We start from the raw sequence: 14,532 nt of genomic DNA on the forward strand, positions 1-14,532 counted from the left end.
TGATCCCACACCCCACCCCATAGTTTTGCTGATAGTGTGGTCCGGCCAGAACTGGTTTGGCCAGAGTCTCTTGGCTGATTTCTTTGTCTTGCAACATTAGTAGTTCTTGGCCCCTCTGCCACGGGAAATCTCTTCCCCAAACCCTACAGCTAGACCAATTGAGACATGATGGCTACCATTTCTTAGACCCATGATGGCTACCATTTCTTAGCCTTTGTCTAGGGCCATCAACGGCCATCTCCAGCTTGAGCCAGCAGTTGCCCAACACCAGGCTCAGTGGAAATTTCCAACTAGCTTCCCACCTGGCTTGCATCACATAGGCCTGCTCCCCCAAACCCTGTATAACAATGGCTTTAGCAAGCCTCCAGGTGTATTTTGGATATGGAATCCATCTGAATCACCCTGTATGGTCCCCATGCAGCATGCTTTCTCTTGCCTATCATCTCTACTGGAACCTCTTTTCCAACCCTATTCTTGTTTTTGCACTGTGATTTTATGGTTTTATTGTACTTGTTTGACTTTGTAAACTTCCTCGAGCAGGTCTCTGGAGAAGTGGCATATACATTTACTAAGCAATTACATCAACAGACCACTGGGGGAATCTGGGCACCTAGATGCTACACGTTTCTCTAATTCTGCAAAAGCCAGCAAAATAGCTGTGAGCTCCTGTAAGTGCCTAGCCAAGTTCATATCCACGCGCAGTAAGAATGGGCTGCCATGGACATGCAATTCACAGCCATGTCCAACCAAACATTTCAGCATCTCCTCAGCCATAAGTTGCTCCACTTCCCAGTAACATCCTAGTTTCCCTGGGATGTGACTACCTGAACTAATGCTGGTAGGAGGCTGGCTACCACCAGCCTACCGTAGACCTCATCCTGAATCATTTCCTTCCTTGAGGAGATACTAGACAATCAAAGCCCATGTTGGTATCACGTGATTGGCTGTATGACATGGTGATAGAGCCAGTTAGGTTTGGCTGCAGTATAATCAAAATCCCTGCCAAGAATTGACTCAAAAAGGCCTGAAGACTTAGGTACAATGGAGACACATGCAGAGTTTCTTCTCCTCCTGGCATTGATCCAATGGTATTGTTTTTTTAACACGAGGAAGCTTCTAATAAAAAAAAGAGCAGTGGAAAAGCTATGCATGCTTCTGGAGTTATTAAATGTTTGTTTATCAACCTATGATCAAATTTGATGGCCAGTTTAAGGAAGAGGAGTTGACCTTGGTTTATGAAGCTTTTGCTTCTCTGAACTGCAGGGGTTCTCTGAACTGCAGGAGTAAGGCATCATGTGAAAGCAGATTGGCTATGCAGTCACCCTGAACTTCTTGCAGCTTGTAGTCTGCTACTATGTACTTCAGTTTTCAGATTGTATATTAGGCTTTCTCAACCAGGGTTTCATGAAATTCTGGGGCTTCTTGATGGCCCTGGAAGGGTTTTCTGAATGAGTGGGAGTTAATTATATATATACTAGCATCAAAGCCCATTTTAAAAATGGGCTTTGAAAGGGGTGGCAGGCAGGAGGGTGTGAGAGGGTGGTAGTGGCTTCCTCTGGCCCACAAAGCAGGCTAAAGAGAGTGAACCCCACCCCCTGCCAGCAGCAACAGGGCTTTGCAGCCCGCAGGGAGGCTGCATACCCCCTTCCTGGTGCCCTCCCAGCAGGAGTGTACATGCTGGCCACAAAGCCCTGTCGCTGCTCTCTCCTCGTGCGCTACAATGGAGGCTGCAGCCACAAGGCATCTAGCAGGCAAAGAAGGGAGGGTGGGAGCAGGAAGGAGAGGGCCAATCAGGATGGACCTGGACGGACAGGGCCCCGGACAGTCTCCTCCCAGGAGGCTGTTTCCCAAATATAAGGGAGTGAAATAGTGTTAAGAATATATATAGTTTAATTTGTTAAACATTTATAGGGTCACATGACCATATTTGGTCATCTCCATCCATCCCAAATGTCCAATGATGGGCTTGGAGGGGATGGGAAGGGGAGTGGCTCTAGGTGGGCGTGTACACAGCTATGCTTTCCAGCCATATTCTGCACCATTGTGTGACTTCTGAGGTTTCTTGAAACCTGAAGAATGCTTCAGGGGTTTCTCAATGGTAAAAAAAAAAAACGTATCCTTTTTGGCTGCTACAAAAGTATACAACTATTCTTAGTTTTATTAACTGTGCATCCTTTTACCGATGACTTTTTAAAAAATGTGCTTATGAATGTTTAGAGTGCTTCAAGCAGGAAAGATAAGAAACAAAGCCCCCATAGACGCTCATCTAATTTTCAGCAAATTCTGTTTGGGTCTACTTTCCTAGTGACGACCATGCATATGGGCATCTGTCCTCTCTGCATCATTTTGTTTCCCACAATGCACATTGTTTTGTGGGAAAACAGCAGGAATTCTTTTTATTTTGATAAAGATGTAGGGGCGTACCCCATATGTCTTAGTCACGCTAATTTAAATTTCATCAAGAGGAAGTCAACATTTCTGTGGAAACCTTGGCATTTCACAGCAGCTAACAGCTTAGAGAAGCTTCATCTAAAATGTCACAAAAGGTTTTCACACCATCACTGGCCCCATATGAAAAGTGGCCTGGAATTGTGAAAGCAGCCAGAGACAGAGACAAAGGTGCTTATTCTAGCCTTGTTTTGTCACTGATAATCTTTTGCACTCACACATCTTTGGATATTGCACTATCGTCATGGTACAGTGGTCATTGCTATTAGATTTCCCCACATGGACAAGACAGTCCAGTTGTGACTGACTTCTTTATTTATTTAAAACATTTTTGTGCCTCTTTTCCAACGAATTAGGGTCCACACAGGCAGCTAACATAAAAGCATCGCAACAATTAAAATACAGTTAAAATTGTAAAACTCAATTTAGAACATGTAAGCAACACTAGAGAATGAGGTGGCTGGATGGTGTCACTGAAGCAATTGGTGCAAACTTAAATGGACTTGGAGAAATGGTAGAGGACAGGAAGGCCTGGAGGATCATTGTCCATGGGGTCGCGTTGGGTCAGACACGACTTCACACCTAACAACAACAAAGCAACACTAGAGGAAGGGCCAGCATCCCACTATTGGGGGTATGCCAGATGAAACAAAAAAGTCTTCACTTGCGGCGAAGGCACTGGTAGAGGGTGACAGACAAATCTCCCTGGAGAGGGAGTTCCAAAATTTTGGTGTTATGGTGGAAAAGGCTCTTTCTCACATCACCACCTGTCTAGTCTCAGATGGCAGGGGTACCTGAAGCAGGACCTCTGAGGATGACCGGAGTAAAGAGGTATGTTCATACAGGTGAAGACGATTCCCAAGGTATGTAGTCCAAGGCTATACTGTACTTACTGCTATGACAGCACAACATCAAGTGACATGTAAACAGAACAGGATGAGTATTCATATCTGGGATCTCCTTACTCAGGGGTTCCCAAACAGTGCTCCCGGGAGCTTTGATGCTCCATGAGAGCTCCCCAAGGGCCCCCTGTCTTTCCCTTATATCCTGCCTTGATGGACTTGGCCACAAGCCATTCCCGGCACTGCTGTGGAAGCAGGAAACCAGCTGCTTCCATTTTATTTATTTTATTTATTAATTGGACTTGTACACCGCAGCTCCCAGCAAGCTGGCTTGTGGCAGTTCCCAAAAAAGGAAACATTCTACAACAAGTCGCATCTAAAACATATCGTAAAAAATCCCCAATAATCTTAAAAACAACCCCCAACATCACAAAATGGCGGCATACAGTATTTACTATAAGGCCTCAACTCATACATTGGCCCCATCAGGGCTGGTGCCAATGGTAATATTGACTGTCAGTTTATAGTAAAATGGCAAAGGTCCCTAATGCCATCTAACAATGCGCACAGGGACCAAACACAGGGGGGTGGGGAGGTCCAGATCTCATTGACCTAGGGGCGGCATTTTTGTGTGATAGGAAAGGGGGTGGAGCCAGGAAGCCTATTCCTTCCACCATTCTCTCCCCCCCTTTCAGTCCTCCTTGAGTGTGGCAGGGAGGCATGGCCAGCTGACATAACCTCTAGGCTAATTGTGAGGCTTCTTCAAGCCTGAAAAATATTTCAGGGGCTTCTCCACAGTCAAAAGCAGGGGTAGTCAAACTACGGTCCTCCAGATGTCCATGGACTACAATTCCCAGGAGCCCCTGCCAGCATTTGCTGGCAAGGGCTCCTGGGAAATGTAGTCCATGGACATCTGGAGGGCCGCAGTTTGACTACCCCTGGTCAAAAGGATGAAAAAGGCTGTCCCAGATCCATTCTAAAGAGTTGGCCTCTCAGGAAGATGTTACTAAGTAGTTTTTTTCCTCAGTCTTTTAATAATTTCACAGAAGCTCTACTTTCTTTTTTCAATAGGCAAAGAGGAGCACTCCTTGAGCTAACGGATAAACTGTACACTGTACCTCCTTTTTCGAAAGCTTTGCCTCTCTTACTTATGCTGTCTGCCAGTGCTTATCAGAATGATTTAAATAAACCAGCAACTGTTTTAAAGATATTTCTTATGCATCTCATTAAAGCTGCCTTCATTTGCTCCATGAAGAACAGTCGAACATTTTCATCACAACCATCCAGGACGCTGGCTACCAGAATTCGTGTAACTCAGTTGTCAGAGAGATGGAAGAGGAAGACTCCCAGTCAACATTTACCTGACAGATTCTGCAGCCGTGATGGCAATTAATGGAAGAGTCCGCAGTGAGAGGCTGGTGGGCCGTGCCATGGTCTCCGCATCTCCCTTTCTATCCCAGTCTGCTTGCTCCAGCTGCCTGAATGCCAAAGGAGGAAGCTGGAGGGTACGACAGGAAAGTCTCCGGACACGGTACTGTTCCAGTCCTTGAAGAGCTCCTTCCTCTTCATTATGAGGGAACAGAGTTTCTTCAGATACCTATAACAACAAAGAAATATGCCATTTCTGTCATGGGCTGCATCCATTATATCTTGGCACACGATTTGTGTTTTGTTCGCAAAGTATGACAAGGTAAGGGCAACTATAAGCTCAGCACTGGTTAAAACACCATTCTGTGCCATTACAGGGAGATTTTTTTTTAACTGCCTATGGTGTCAGTCAAAGGAAATGGAAAGGATTTGATGCCTCTTTGTCCCTGTCAGAGTCTTGTAAGAGCCTTAGGATAGAAATTCGGGGACCTGAGTAGAAGAAACTAACTCAACTGTAAGCTGCCTTAAGGATAAATTTGCTACATAGGTGATATTACTTTTAAAGAAATAAAATCAGATAAGGTCCTCAGCCCAGATCTGGGATGGGCAATCTTGGGCTCCTAAATTCTAGAGTTCACCGTAATAAGTCCTGCTATCTAGCAAGAATATTAAAATAGCATTTCTACAATAGATGTTATTTGAAATGAGACAAACACTTCAAGCTCTTGTTTTTTTTAAAAAAAGAAATAACTCAGACAATTCAAATTCAGCTTGGTGTAGTGGTTAAGAATAACCTCCATTTTGTGATTGGTTTCACATCCTGCATCAACCATGTTGTGATTCTGCCCACTGCCCTCAGAATCCCAAAAGTGCTGGTAGGTTCAAAAATGGTTGGGGATCCCAGAGTTATAGAAAGATATTTTAAATACTTAACATTCAAGATGTTGGCAACATATGGTCTTTTGGATGGTTAAGCTATTTTGAAATATAGGAACTGCCTGCTGAAAAACACTGATACTTCCCAAAAGATTGGACTACCTGGATCTTTTTCCTTAGGCAAAAAAGCAGCTGAAAGGAGGGAATTTCTCATCCACCAGGTGTTTGGTTGAGTCCAGGTTTCTTAAGATCAATGGGCCCCCATCAGGCTACGCTGTACTGTTGAGCAAACCCTTTGCTTGATGACTGTGGGGAGGTAAAAGGGTCCTTTTCCCCCCCAGCCATATTGAGATTTTTGGGTTTAATGGGACTGGGGTTTTTATGGGGTATTATCATGTAATCCATCTTGAGTCGCAGGAGGAAGGCAGATTATAAATGATGATGATGCAACTGCATGTCTCCATTCGTTTGGCTCTTGATTTACATTTTCTGAACCTTCTATGGGTCTTCTATGGACATGCATTGTGATGCAAGTCTACACACTCATGTGTGAGTATACCATAGATGTATACACTTACTGATTTAATTCTTCTAATGTTTCCCAGCATTGCATTTGTCTTTTTCACTTTGGCAGCAGGGCACAGTGCGTGGGTGGGCTGGAGACCTTGTAAGAAAGATGCCATTTCTGCACCACCAGCACGCTTCCTGCAAACTGACACCCCACACCTAGCTCTATGTGCTATAGCCCTCCCATGGTTCCAACTCTGTACTGGGCCTCATCAATCTTGCTGGCAGCCCCAGTGAGCATAATAGAACCGTATTGCATTCCTTCTCCAAGGCCTTGGGATTTATGCGAGAAAAGTGATGGATTTAAATCGCCATCCTTTGAAGGGCAACAAAATCACACTTCATTGGTTTGAATGACACGGCTTGTGTTGCCTGCAAACCAATTCACAGAAGTTAACAGGCGAGAAGTGGTGTTTGCTTACATAAACTTCCCACTGTGCCTTCCTTTCTTCTTCTCACACTACTGTCATGCTCCATGAAAGTTCATTTTACACAAGCATTAAAAAGTGGAATATGACAGTAATTCATTATCTATAAAGCGAATCATTTCCCAGTACAAATCATTCCTTCCAGTTAACCAGAAAAATTGACACCTGCTTGTTTGAACTATATTATGCAAATACGCAATTTTCAGCTTTGCTGCTCAGGCCATGACAATCAACTGCACTTTCATGACCTTGGTTCACATGTGTATAGGCATTCCCCAAGACACATGGGGAAGGAAGGAGCCATGACTGTCTATGCAGTTGTGGGTTCCCACCAGAGAATCTCCCTTAAAGGGATCTTGGGAAGTGCCTGGAAAGTCTTTTCTCTGGCTGAAATCCTGGAGAGCCACTGTCAGAACAAGTAATACAGAGCTAGGCAAACCAATGGTCTAGCTCTGTATAAGGCAGCTTCAAGTGTTCATAGGGAAGTAAACAAAACAATGGAATGAAAAGTGACATTCAGATCTTCCAAACAATGTATTACAAGCTGTGTCAAACTTTAAGACTGTGGGCACCTCTGGAATTTTGAGAACAGCTACTGGACACCTCACAAAATGGCTGACTCAAGGATCCAACCTTCTACAAAATGGCTGCCATGAGAGTTACAGCTAACCACAAAATGTTTGGAGTTTCCCCCTTGTATGGTAGAGACAACAGATTTTGAATGAGTGCTCACCAAAGATGCAAATGAGGTGCCTATGGTGAGCTCTTATGAAATATATCCTGTTCCAATGAGGTGGGTGAAGACAGGACTGGTTGTTCACTAAGGGGAACCAATAAACACAGCAATGGGCAGCATGGTCATGGTGTTTACAATGCCCTTCTGGAAATCACTGAGCTAGTCTTCTCTGATGTTGTGACAGACAAATAAAAATGGCTGCTGGAACAAACAAACAGACAAGACCATGGAGGAATCTATTCCTATCCTGAAAGGATTGCCACGGAATACAGTGAAGGACTCCAGCTCCCTTCACTTTGGACGGAGGTTCTGCAACTGAAATGGCTCCTGCAGATGGTTCACCGTCCCTCACTTCCAATAGATATTCTGCAAAAGAGTCAGTTTTAGAAGCTGAGATGCACCCGGTGGGGGGGGGGGGTTAATGGAAGCACCATAATGGCAAATACTTGGTGCAGGGACCAGGTTTCCTACAAGCCCCAGGCTGCAGCCTGTGACCTGGCAAGCAAGCAGAACTGTTCATTGTGAAGAACAGAAAAGGAAGGAGAACAGCAAGGGGTAAGGAGAGAAACCGAGAGCAGCTGAGAAATAGCTGCAGCTTCAGAGTAGGTTGGAAGCACCTGTGGGTAAGTGAGAGCTGGGATGGAAGATCTCTATTAGCAGTTTGAAACCGAAAAGGTAGCTGTGAGACTGTTACACAAAGTGATAACGTTAGAAAGGAAAGGCGTGACAGACTGCAACCCACTGCTAAATTGAGAAACCCCTCTGAGCCGCACTCACTGTATGTCCTGTGTCTTCACTGTTGAATTTAGGCACACACATTCTGATTCTCCCAGGCGTTCAAAGATCCATTTTTATTACCATGTGTACGGTCAGTTCTGCTTCTCAGTTTTATAGATGATGCTTCTCTGTTTTGCGGCTTCAGTTTGACCTTTGCTCAATTTAAATTTGTTCTTAGGGGTTTTTTTGTGTGGTTGCTTTCAGTCTGATGCATTTTAATTTATTTAATTGCTGAAGTTTTAAGGTTGTTTATTCTTGATTTTATTTATTGTTTTCCTCTCTTTCTGTCAGTACGCCATTTTGACAGCCTTATTATTCCATGAAAAGCCTCTTGTGACGCAGAGTGGTAAGGCAGCAGAAATGCTGTCTGAAACTGTCTGCCCATGAGGCTGGGAGTTCAATCCCAGCAGCCGGCTCAAGGTTGACTCAGCCTTCCATCCTTCTGAGGTTGGTAAAATGAGTACCCAGCTTGCTGGGGGGTAAACGGTAATGATTGGGGAAGGGACTGGCAAACCACCCAGTATTGAGTCTGCCATGAAAACACTAGAGGGCGTCACCCCAAGGGTCAGACATGACTCGGTGCTTGCACAGGGGATACCTTTACCATTACCTATTATTCCATGATGATTCTTGAATGAATTAAAGCAGTATTTTCCAACTGGTGGCTCCCCAAAATGGGTCAGAAAACTGGTGACAGTGGATAACAGGCTTTTGTAGTTTTATTGATTTGTCCATGCCACGGTCTTTTTAAAAAGTGGGTCACCATACCAAATAAAGGTGGACTTCTGGGTCACCTTACCAAAAACATTAGGAACCACTGAATTAAAGCCCATAAGAAGCTACAGTATCCTAGTCAAGTACTTGATTTTTTTACATTTGACTTGCCATTCTTTAGATTGCTGCAGGATTCTCCATTTTACCTTGTTACTCACCCTGACCTATTATGAGATCTTGAAAGCTAAGCCACGATAAGTACTTGGATGGGAGATCTCCAAGGAAGTCCAGGTTTGATAACCACTTCTGGACTTCTTAACTCAATAACCTTCTAGGGACTATAACAGCTTGCAATTTTGATTTGATGCCTCTGTTGATATAGCCCAAGACTGAATTTGCCTTCTTTACCGCTGCATCACACTGTCTGCTTACAGTCCACAAATACCCCAAGATTTCATTCACACACACTGCTACACAGGAGTGGATCTCTCATCCAGTATGCATGCTTTGCCTTTTTGTGACTCAAGTATAGAACTCTCCACTTCTCCTTAATGCATCGCCTCTTATTCTCATCTGCCAACTTTTCCAGCGTGTTCAGATCTCTTGTGTCCTGAGATATTCACTTTGTTGTTGTTATGTGCGAAGTCGTGTCCGACCCATCGCGACCCCATGGACAATGATCCTCCAGGCCTTCCTGTCCTCTACCATTCCCCGGAGTCCATTTAAGTTTGCACCTACTGTTTCAGTGACTCCATCCAGCCACCTCATTCTCTGTCGTCCCCTTCTTCTTTTGCCCTCGATCGCTCCCAGCATTAGGCTCTTCTCTAGGGAGTCCTTCCTTCTCATGAGGTGGCCAAAGTATTTGAGTTTCATCTTCAGGATCTGGCCTTCTAAAGAGCAGTCAGGGTTGATCTCCTCTAGGACTGACCGGTTTGTTCGCCTTGCAGTCCAAGGGACTCGCAAGAGTCTTCTCCAGCACCAGAGTTCAAAAGCCTCAATTCTTTGACGCTCGGCCTTCCTTATGGTCCAGCTTTCGCAGCCATACATTGCAACTGGGAATACCATAGCCTTGACTAAACGCACTTTTGTTGGCAGGGTGATGTCTCTGCTTTTTAGGATGCTGTCTAGATTTGCCATAGCTTTCCTCCCCAGGAGCAAGCGTCTTTTAATTTCTTTGCTGCAGTCCCCATCTGCAGTGATCTTGGAGCCCAGGAAAATAAAATCTGTCACTATCTCCATTTCTTCCTCCTCTATTTGCCATGAATTGAGAGGGCCGGATGCCATGATCTTTGTTTTCTTGATGTTGAGTTTCAAGCCAACTTTTGCACTCTCCTCCTTCACCCGCATCAACAGGCTCTTTAGTTCCTCTTCACTTTCTGCCATTAGAGTGGTATCATCTGCGTATCTAAGGTTGTTGATATTTCTCCCTGCAATCTTGATCCCAATTTGTGACTCCTCTAATCCCGCATTTCTCATGATGTGCTCTGCATACAGGTTAAATAGGCAAGGCGACAGTATACAGCCTTGCCGAACTCCTTTCTCAATTTTGAACCAGTCAGTGATTCCATGTTCAGTTCTCACTGTTGCTTCTTGACCTGCATATAAATTTCTCAAGAGACAAATAAGATGCTCTGGTATTCCCATCTCTTTAAGAACTTGCCACAATTTGTTGTGCTCCACACAATCAAAGGCTTTAGCATAGTCAATGAAGCAGAAGTAGACGTTCTTCTGGTACTCCCTAGCTTTCTCCATGATCCAGCGTATGTTGGCAATTTGATCTCTAGTTCCTCTGCCTCTTCGAAATCCTGCCTGTACTTCTGGAAGTTCTCGGTCCACATATTGCTGGAGCCTAGCTTGTAGGATTTTGAGCATAACTTTGCTAGCATGAGAAATTAGTGCAATGGTGCGGTAGTTTGAACATTCTTTGGCATTGCCCTTCTTTGGGATTGGAATGTAAACTGACCTTTTCCAATCCTGTGGCCACTGTTGAGTTTTCCAAATTTGCTGGCATATTGAGTGTAGCACTTTTACTGCATCGTCTTTTAAGATTTTGAATAGTTCAACTGGAATGCTGTCACCACCACTAGCTTTATTGTTGCTCAGACTTCCTAAGGCCCATTTGACTTCACATTCCAGGATGTCTGGCTCCAGGTCAGTAACTACCCCACTGTGGTCATCAGGGATGTTAAACTTGCTCTTGTATAGTTGTTCTGTATAATTTTGCCACCTTTGTTTAATCTCTTCTGCTTCTGTGAGGTCCCTACCATTTTGGTCCCTTATCATACCCAACTTTGCATGAAACGTTCTCTTCATATCTCCAATTTTCTTGAAAAGATCTCTGGTCCTCCCCATTCTATTGTTTTCTTCTATTTGTTTGCACTGTTCATTTAAGAAGGCATTCTTATCTCTTCTAGCTTTTCTCTGGAATTCTGCATTCAATTGGGCGTATCTTTCTCTTTCTCCCTTGCCTTTCACTTCCCTTCTCTCCTTAGCTATTTGTAAAGCTTCCTCAGACAGCCATTTTGATTTCTTGCATTTCTTTTTCTTTGGGATGGTTTTAGTTGCTACCTCTTGTACAATGTTGCGAACCTCAGTCCATAGTTCTTCAGGCACTCTATCAGATCTAATTCCTTAAATCTATTTGTCACCTCTACTGTGTATTCGTCGGGGATATGATTTAGTTCATACCTGAGTGGCCTAGTGCTTTTCCCTACTTTCTTCAATTTAAGCCTAAATTTTGCAACAAGAAGCTCATGATCTGAACCACAATCAGCTCCTGGTCTTGTTTTTATTGACTGGATAGAACTTTTCCATCTTTGGCTGCAGAGCACATAGTCAATCTGATTTCTGTGTTGACCATCTGGTGATGTCCATGTGTAGAGTCGTCTCTTGGGTTGTTGGAAAAGAGTGTTTGCTATGACCATTGTATTCTCTTGACAAAATTCTACCAGCCTGTGCCCTGCTTCATTTTGTACTCCAAGGCCAAACTTGCCTGTTATCCCCGTTATCTTTTGGCTTCCTACTTTAGCATTCCAATCCCCCATGATGATAAGCACATCATTTTTTGGCGTTGCTTCTAGAAGGTGTTGTAGAGCTTCATAGAACTGATCAACTTCATCCTCTTCAGCAGCAGTGGTTGGGGCATAGACCTGGATCACTGTGATGTTGAATGGTTTGCCTTGGATTCGAACTGAGATCATTCTGTCATTTTGGGGATTGTATCCCAAGACTGCTTTTCCTACTCTCTTATTGATTATGAAGGCTACTCCATTTCTTCTGTGAGATTCTTGTCCACAGTAGTATACCTGATGGTCATCTGAATTAAATTCACCCATTCCTGTCCATTTTAGTTCACTGATTCCTAAAAAGTCGATGTTCAGTCTTGTCATTTCTTGTTTGACCACGTCCAGCTTACCTTGATTCATGGATCTGACGTTCCAGGTTCCTATGGAATAAAAATCTTTACAGCATCGGACTGTCTTTTCGCCACCAGTTACTTCCACAACTGAGCGTCCTTTCGGCTTTGGCCCAGTCGCTTCATTCATTCTGGCGCTACTCGTACTAGCCGTCTGCTCATCCCCAGTAGCATATTGGACACCTTCCGACCTGAGGGGCTCATCTTCCGGCGTCATATCGTTATACCTATTGGAACTGTCCATAGAGTTTTCATGGCAAAGATACTGGAGTGGTTTGCCATTTCCTTCTCCAGTGGATCACCTTTTGTCAGAGCTCTCAGCTATGACCTGTCCGTCTTGGGTGGCCCTGCACGGTATAGCTCATAGCTTCACTGAACTACGCAAGCCCCCTTGCCACAACAAGGCAGCGATCCTTGAAGGGGGGAGATATTCACTACTCCTCCCAATTAATGTCATCTGCAGATTTAATAAGCAGTCCCTCCAGCCCTTTATCCAGGTCATTGATTAAAAATATTGAAAAGTACTGGACCCAGCATTGAGTCTTGTGCACCCCACTGCTCACTTCCCTCCAATCTGATGAAATACCATTGACAACCACTCTTGGGGTGCGGCTTTCTAGCCAGTTCCCTATCCATGTAGCCATCTGAAAATCCAGTCTACAGTCCACCACTTTACCCATAAGAACATCATGGGGAATGTTGTCAAAAGTCTTACTGAAATTCTTCTGCTGAGGCTAAGAGTTCTTATTCCTCAATAAGGCTCTGCTACTCAGCAACTTCACCCTCCTGTAAAGCTCCAGAGAAACTCTTGGGAGTGCAGCCAACGAACAATGCCAGCATCAATGTCATCAAACCAAGGATTTCCCCCTGGTTGTTAACTAAGGAGCAGATCTTTAGTGCTCAGCAGGTTTGCTTCACTATTTGGAAGCTCAGTTGGATTCTGACCATTTAATTAAAGAAACAAAGATGGTCTCGGAGCTCTCCCTATTATGAAGACCTCACCTTTGTGCAACTACTGGCATTGCTACCCACTGCTGAATGACTCTTGATTAATTCTACTGAAGCCTTCTGGCTATGCCAGCTGCTTTCAGTGGGACATCAATGAAAACAACATAGTGTTTCTCCCATAATTTGGGGGTGCAATGCACCAAGAATCAAAGCAGCATAGCATCTGTACAAGAGCCAAAATATTATCGCATCCCAGTCTATTAAGGCATTTTTGTTCGTGTTTGTGATAAAAAACGAAGTGATAATATTCCCAAAATAGAAAAAGGAAGGCTTAAGCCCAGTCTCCTTGAGTGCCACTGTGCAAATCTAAACTATGTCCATGCATACCTCTGAATTATACTCCCAGTGACACACAGACCTATTAGTGGGTGAGTCAGCCCTAATGTGCAGTTTTATTTAAAAATAATCAAAATTAATACTGACTGTGATGAGATGACAGCTATACATTCAAGGCCGTAGCAGTATAAACGGTAAGAATTCCTATAATTTTTTGTCCATTTCAGTGTGATAAGTAGAGGTGTCTGAAAACACTCAAGGTATTTATATCCCAAAAACATAATACTCCATTTAAATGCTGGTAACAGAAAAGGCAGATAACCAAATACGCATTTGTTTTTTCCCCTTGCTTTGTCATGCATCTCCATCAGGTTTTATTTTTCTTTCTGCACTGACTTTTCCCCCTTCAGTGCTCAGTTTACTTTCCAGTCGTCGTTTCCCTGGGTTTGCTGAGAGTGGTTTTGTGCTGATTTCCCCCTTGTTTTGCTTCTGAGTCAAAGACAATTCAAAAGTGTACAGATTCACTTGGATTCCCCCTCACGCATCCTTTGCTGTCCCTCAAAGGTAACTCCTTAGCCACATCAAGGCTGTTCCACCAGCTCTGTGCCTTCCGTCATTCACCAGTGCGCAAGGTCCATTGATAACTTTTACGCTTGTTGTTTTACACTTACATGTTTTTAATAAGCGGCATGAGTCTACTAGTAATATGGGACTAATGCTAGAGTTAGATCTCTGGGGGAATGAAATTATAGGCAAAAATGTGATTCTCTGGCAGCTCTCTGAGCAGCCTCTTCACAAGCTCTGAAGCGAGGGGGACCAACAAAGAAAGAGGAGGATGGGAGAGGGTGGTGATGTTCCCATTTCTCACAGTGGCTGACAACATAACAGAGAATCTACGAACGCTTGGCAAAAAGAAAGGGAAACTTTAGCCAGTTTCAAAAATATTTTGGTCCATTTCAGGGTTTGTTTGTTTTTTTAAACATCTTGCCTGCATTCCTTTGTGTTCCTTTTCATTCAAGGACATGAACCACAAGGATTTAAATGGAAGGCAGATGACACTACTATGTAGCTGCAGTA

The 14,532-nt window shown here is 43.9% G+C and overlaps 1 protein-coding gene across 10 annotated transcripts in view; it reads right to left on the bottom strand.

The window, feature by feature from the left end:
* Nucleotides 1-14,532, bottom strand: part of PDE4D (phosphodiesterase 4D) — a 709,981-nt gene that overhangs the window by 514,150 nt on the left and 181,299 nt on the right. For all 10 annotated transcript variants that reach the window (XM_077347177.1, XM_077347175.1, XM_077347176.1 and 7 more), the window contains one exon: nucleotides 4,652-4,887. In XM_077347177.1, coding sequence (XP_077203292.1) covers nucleotides 4,652-4,887 — 236 coding nt within the window. The remainder of the gene's footprint in view (nucleotides 1-4,651; nucleotides 4,888-14,532) is intronic.

The sequence above is a fragment of the Paroedura picta genome, chromosome 7, assembly GCF_049243985.1.
Source record: "Paroedura picta isolate Pp20150507F chromosome 7, Ppicta_v3.0, whole genome shotgun sequence".
NCBI lineage: Eukaryota > Metazoa > Chordata > Lepidosauria > Squamata > Gekkonidae > Paroedura > Paroedura picta.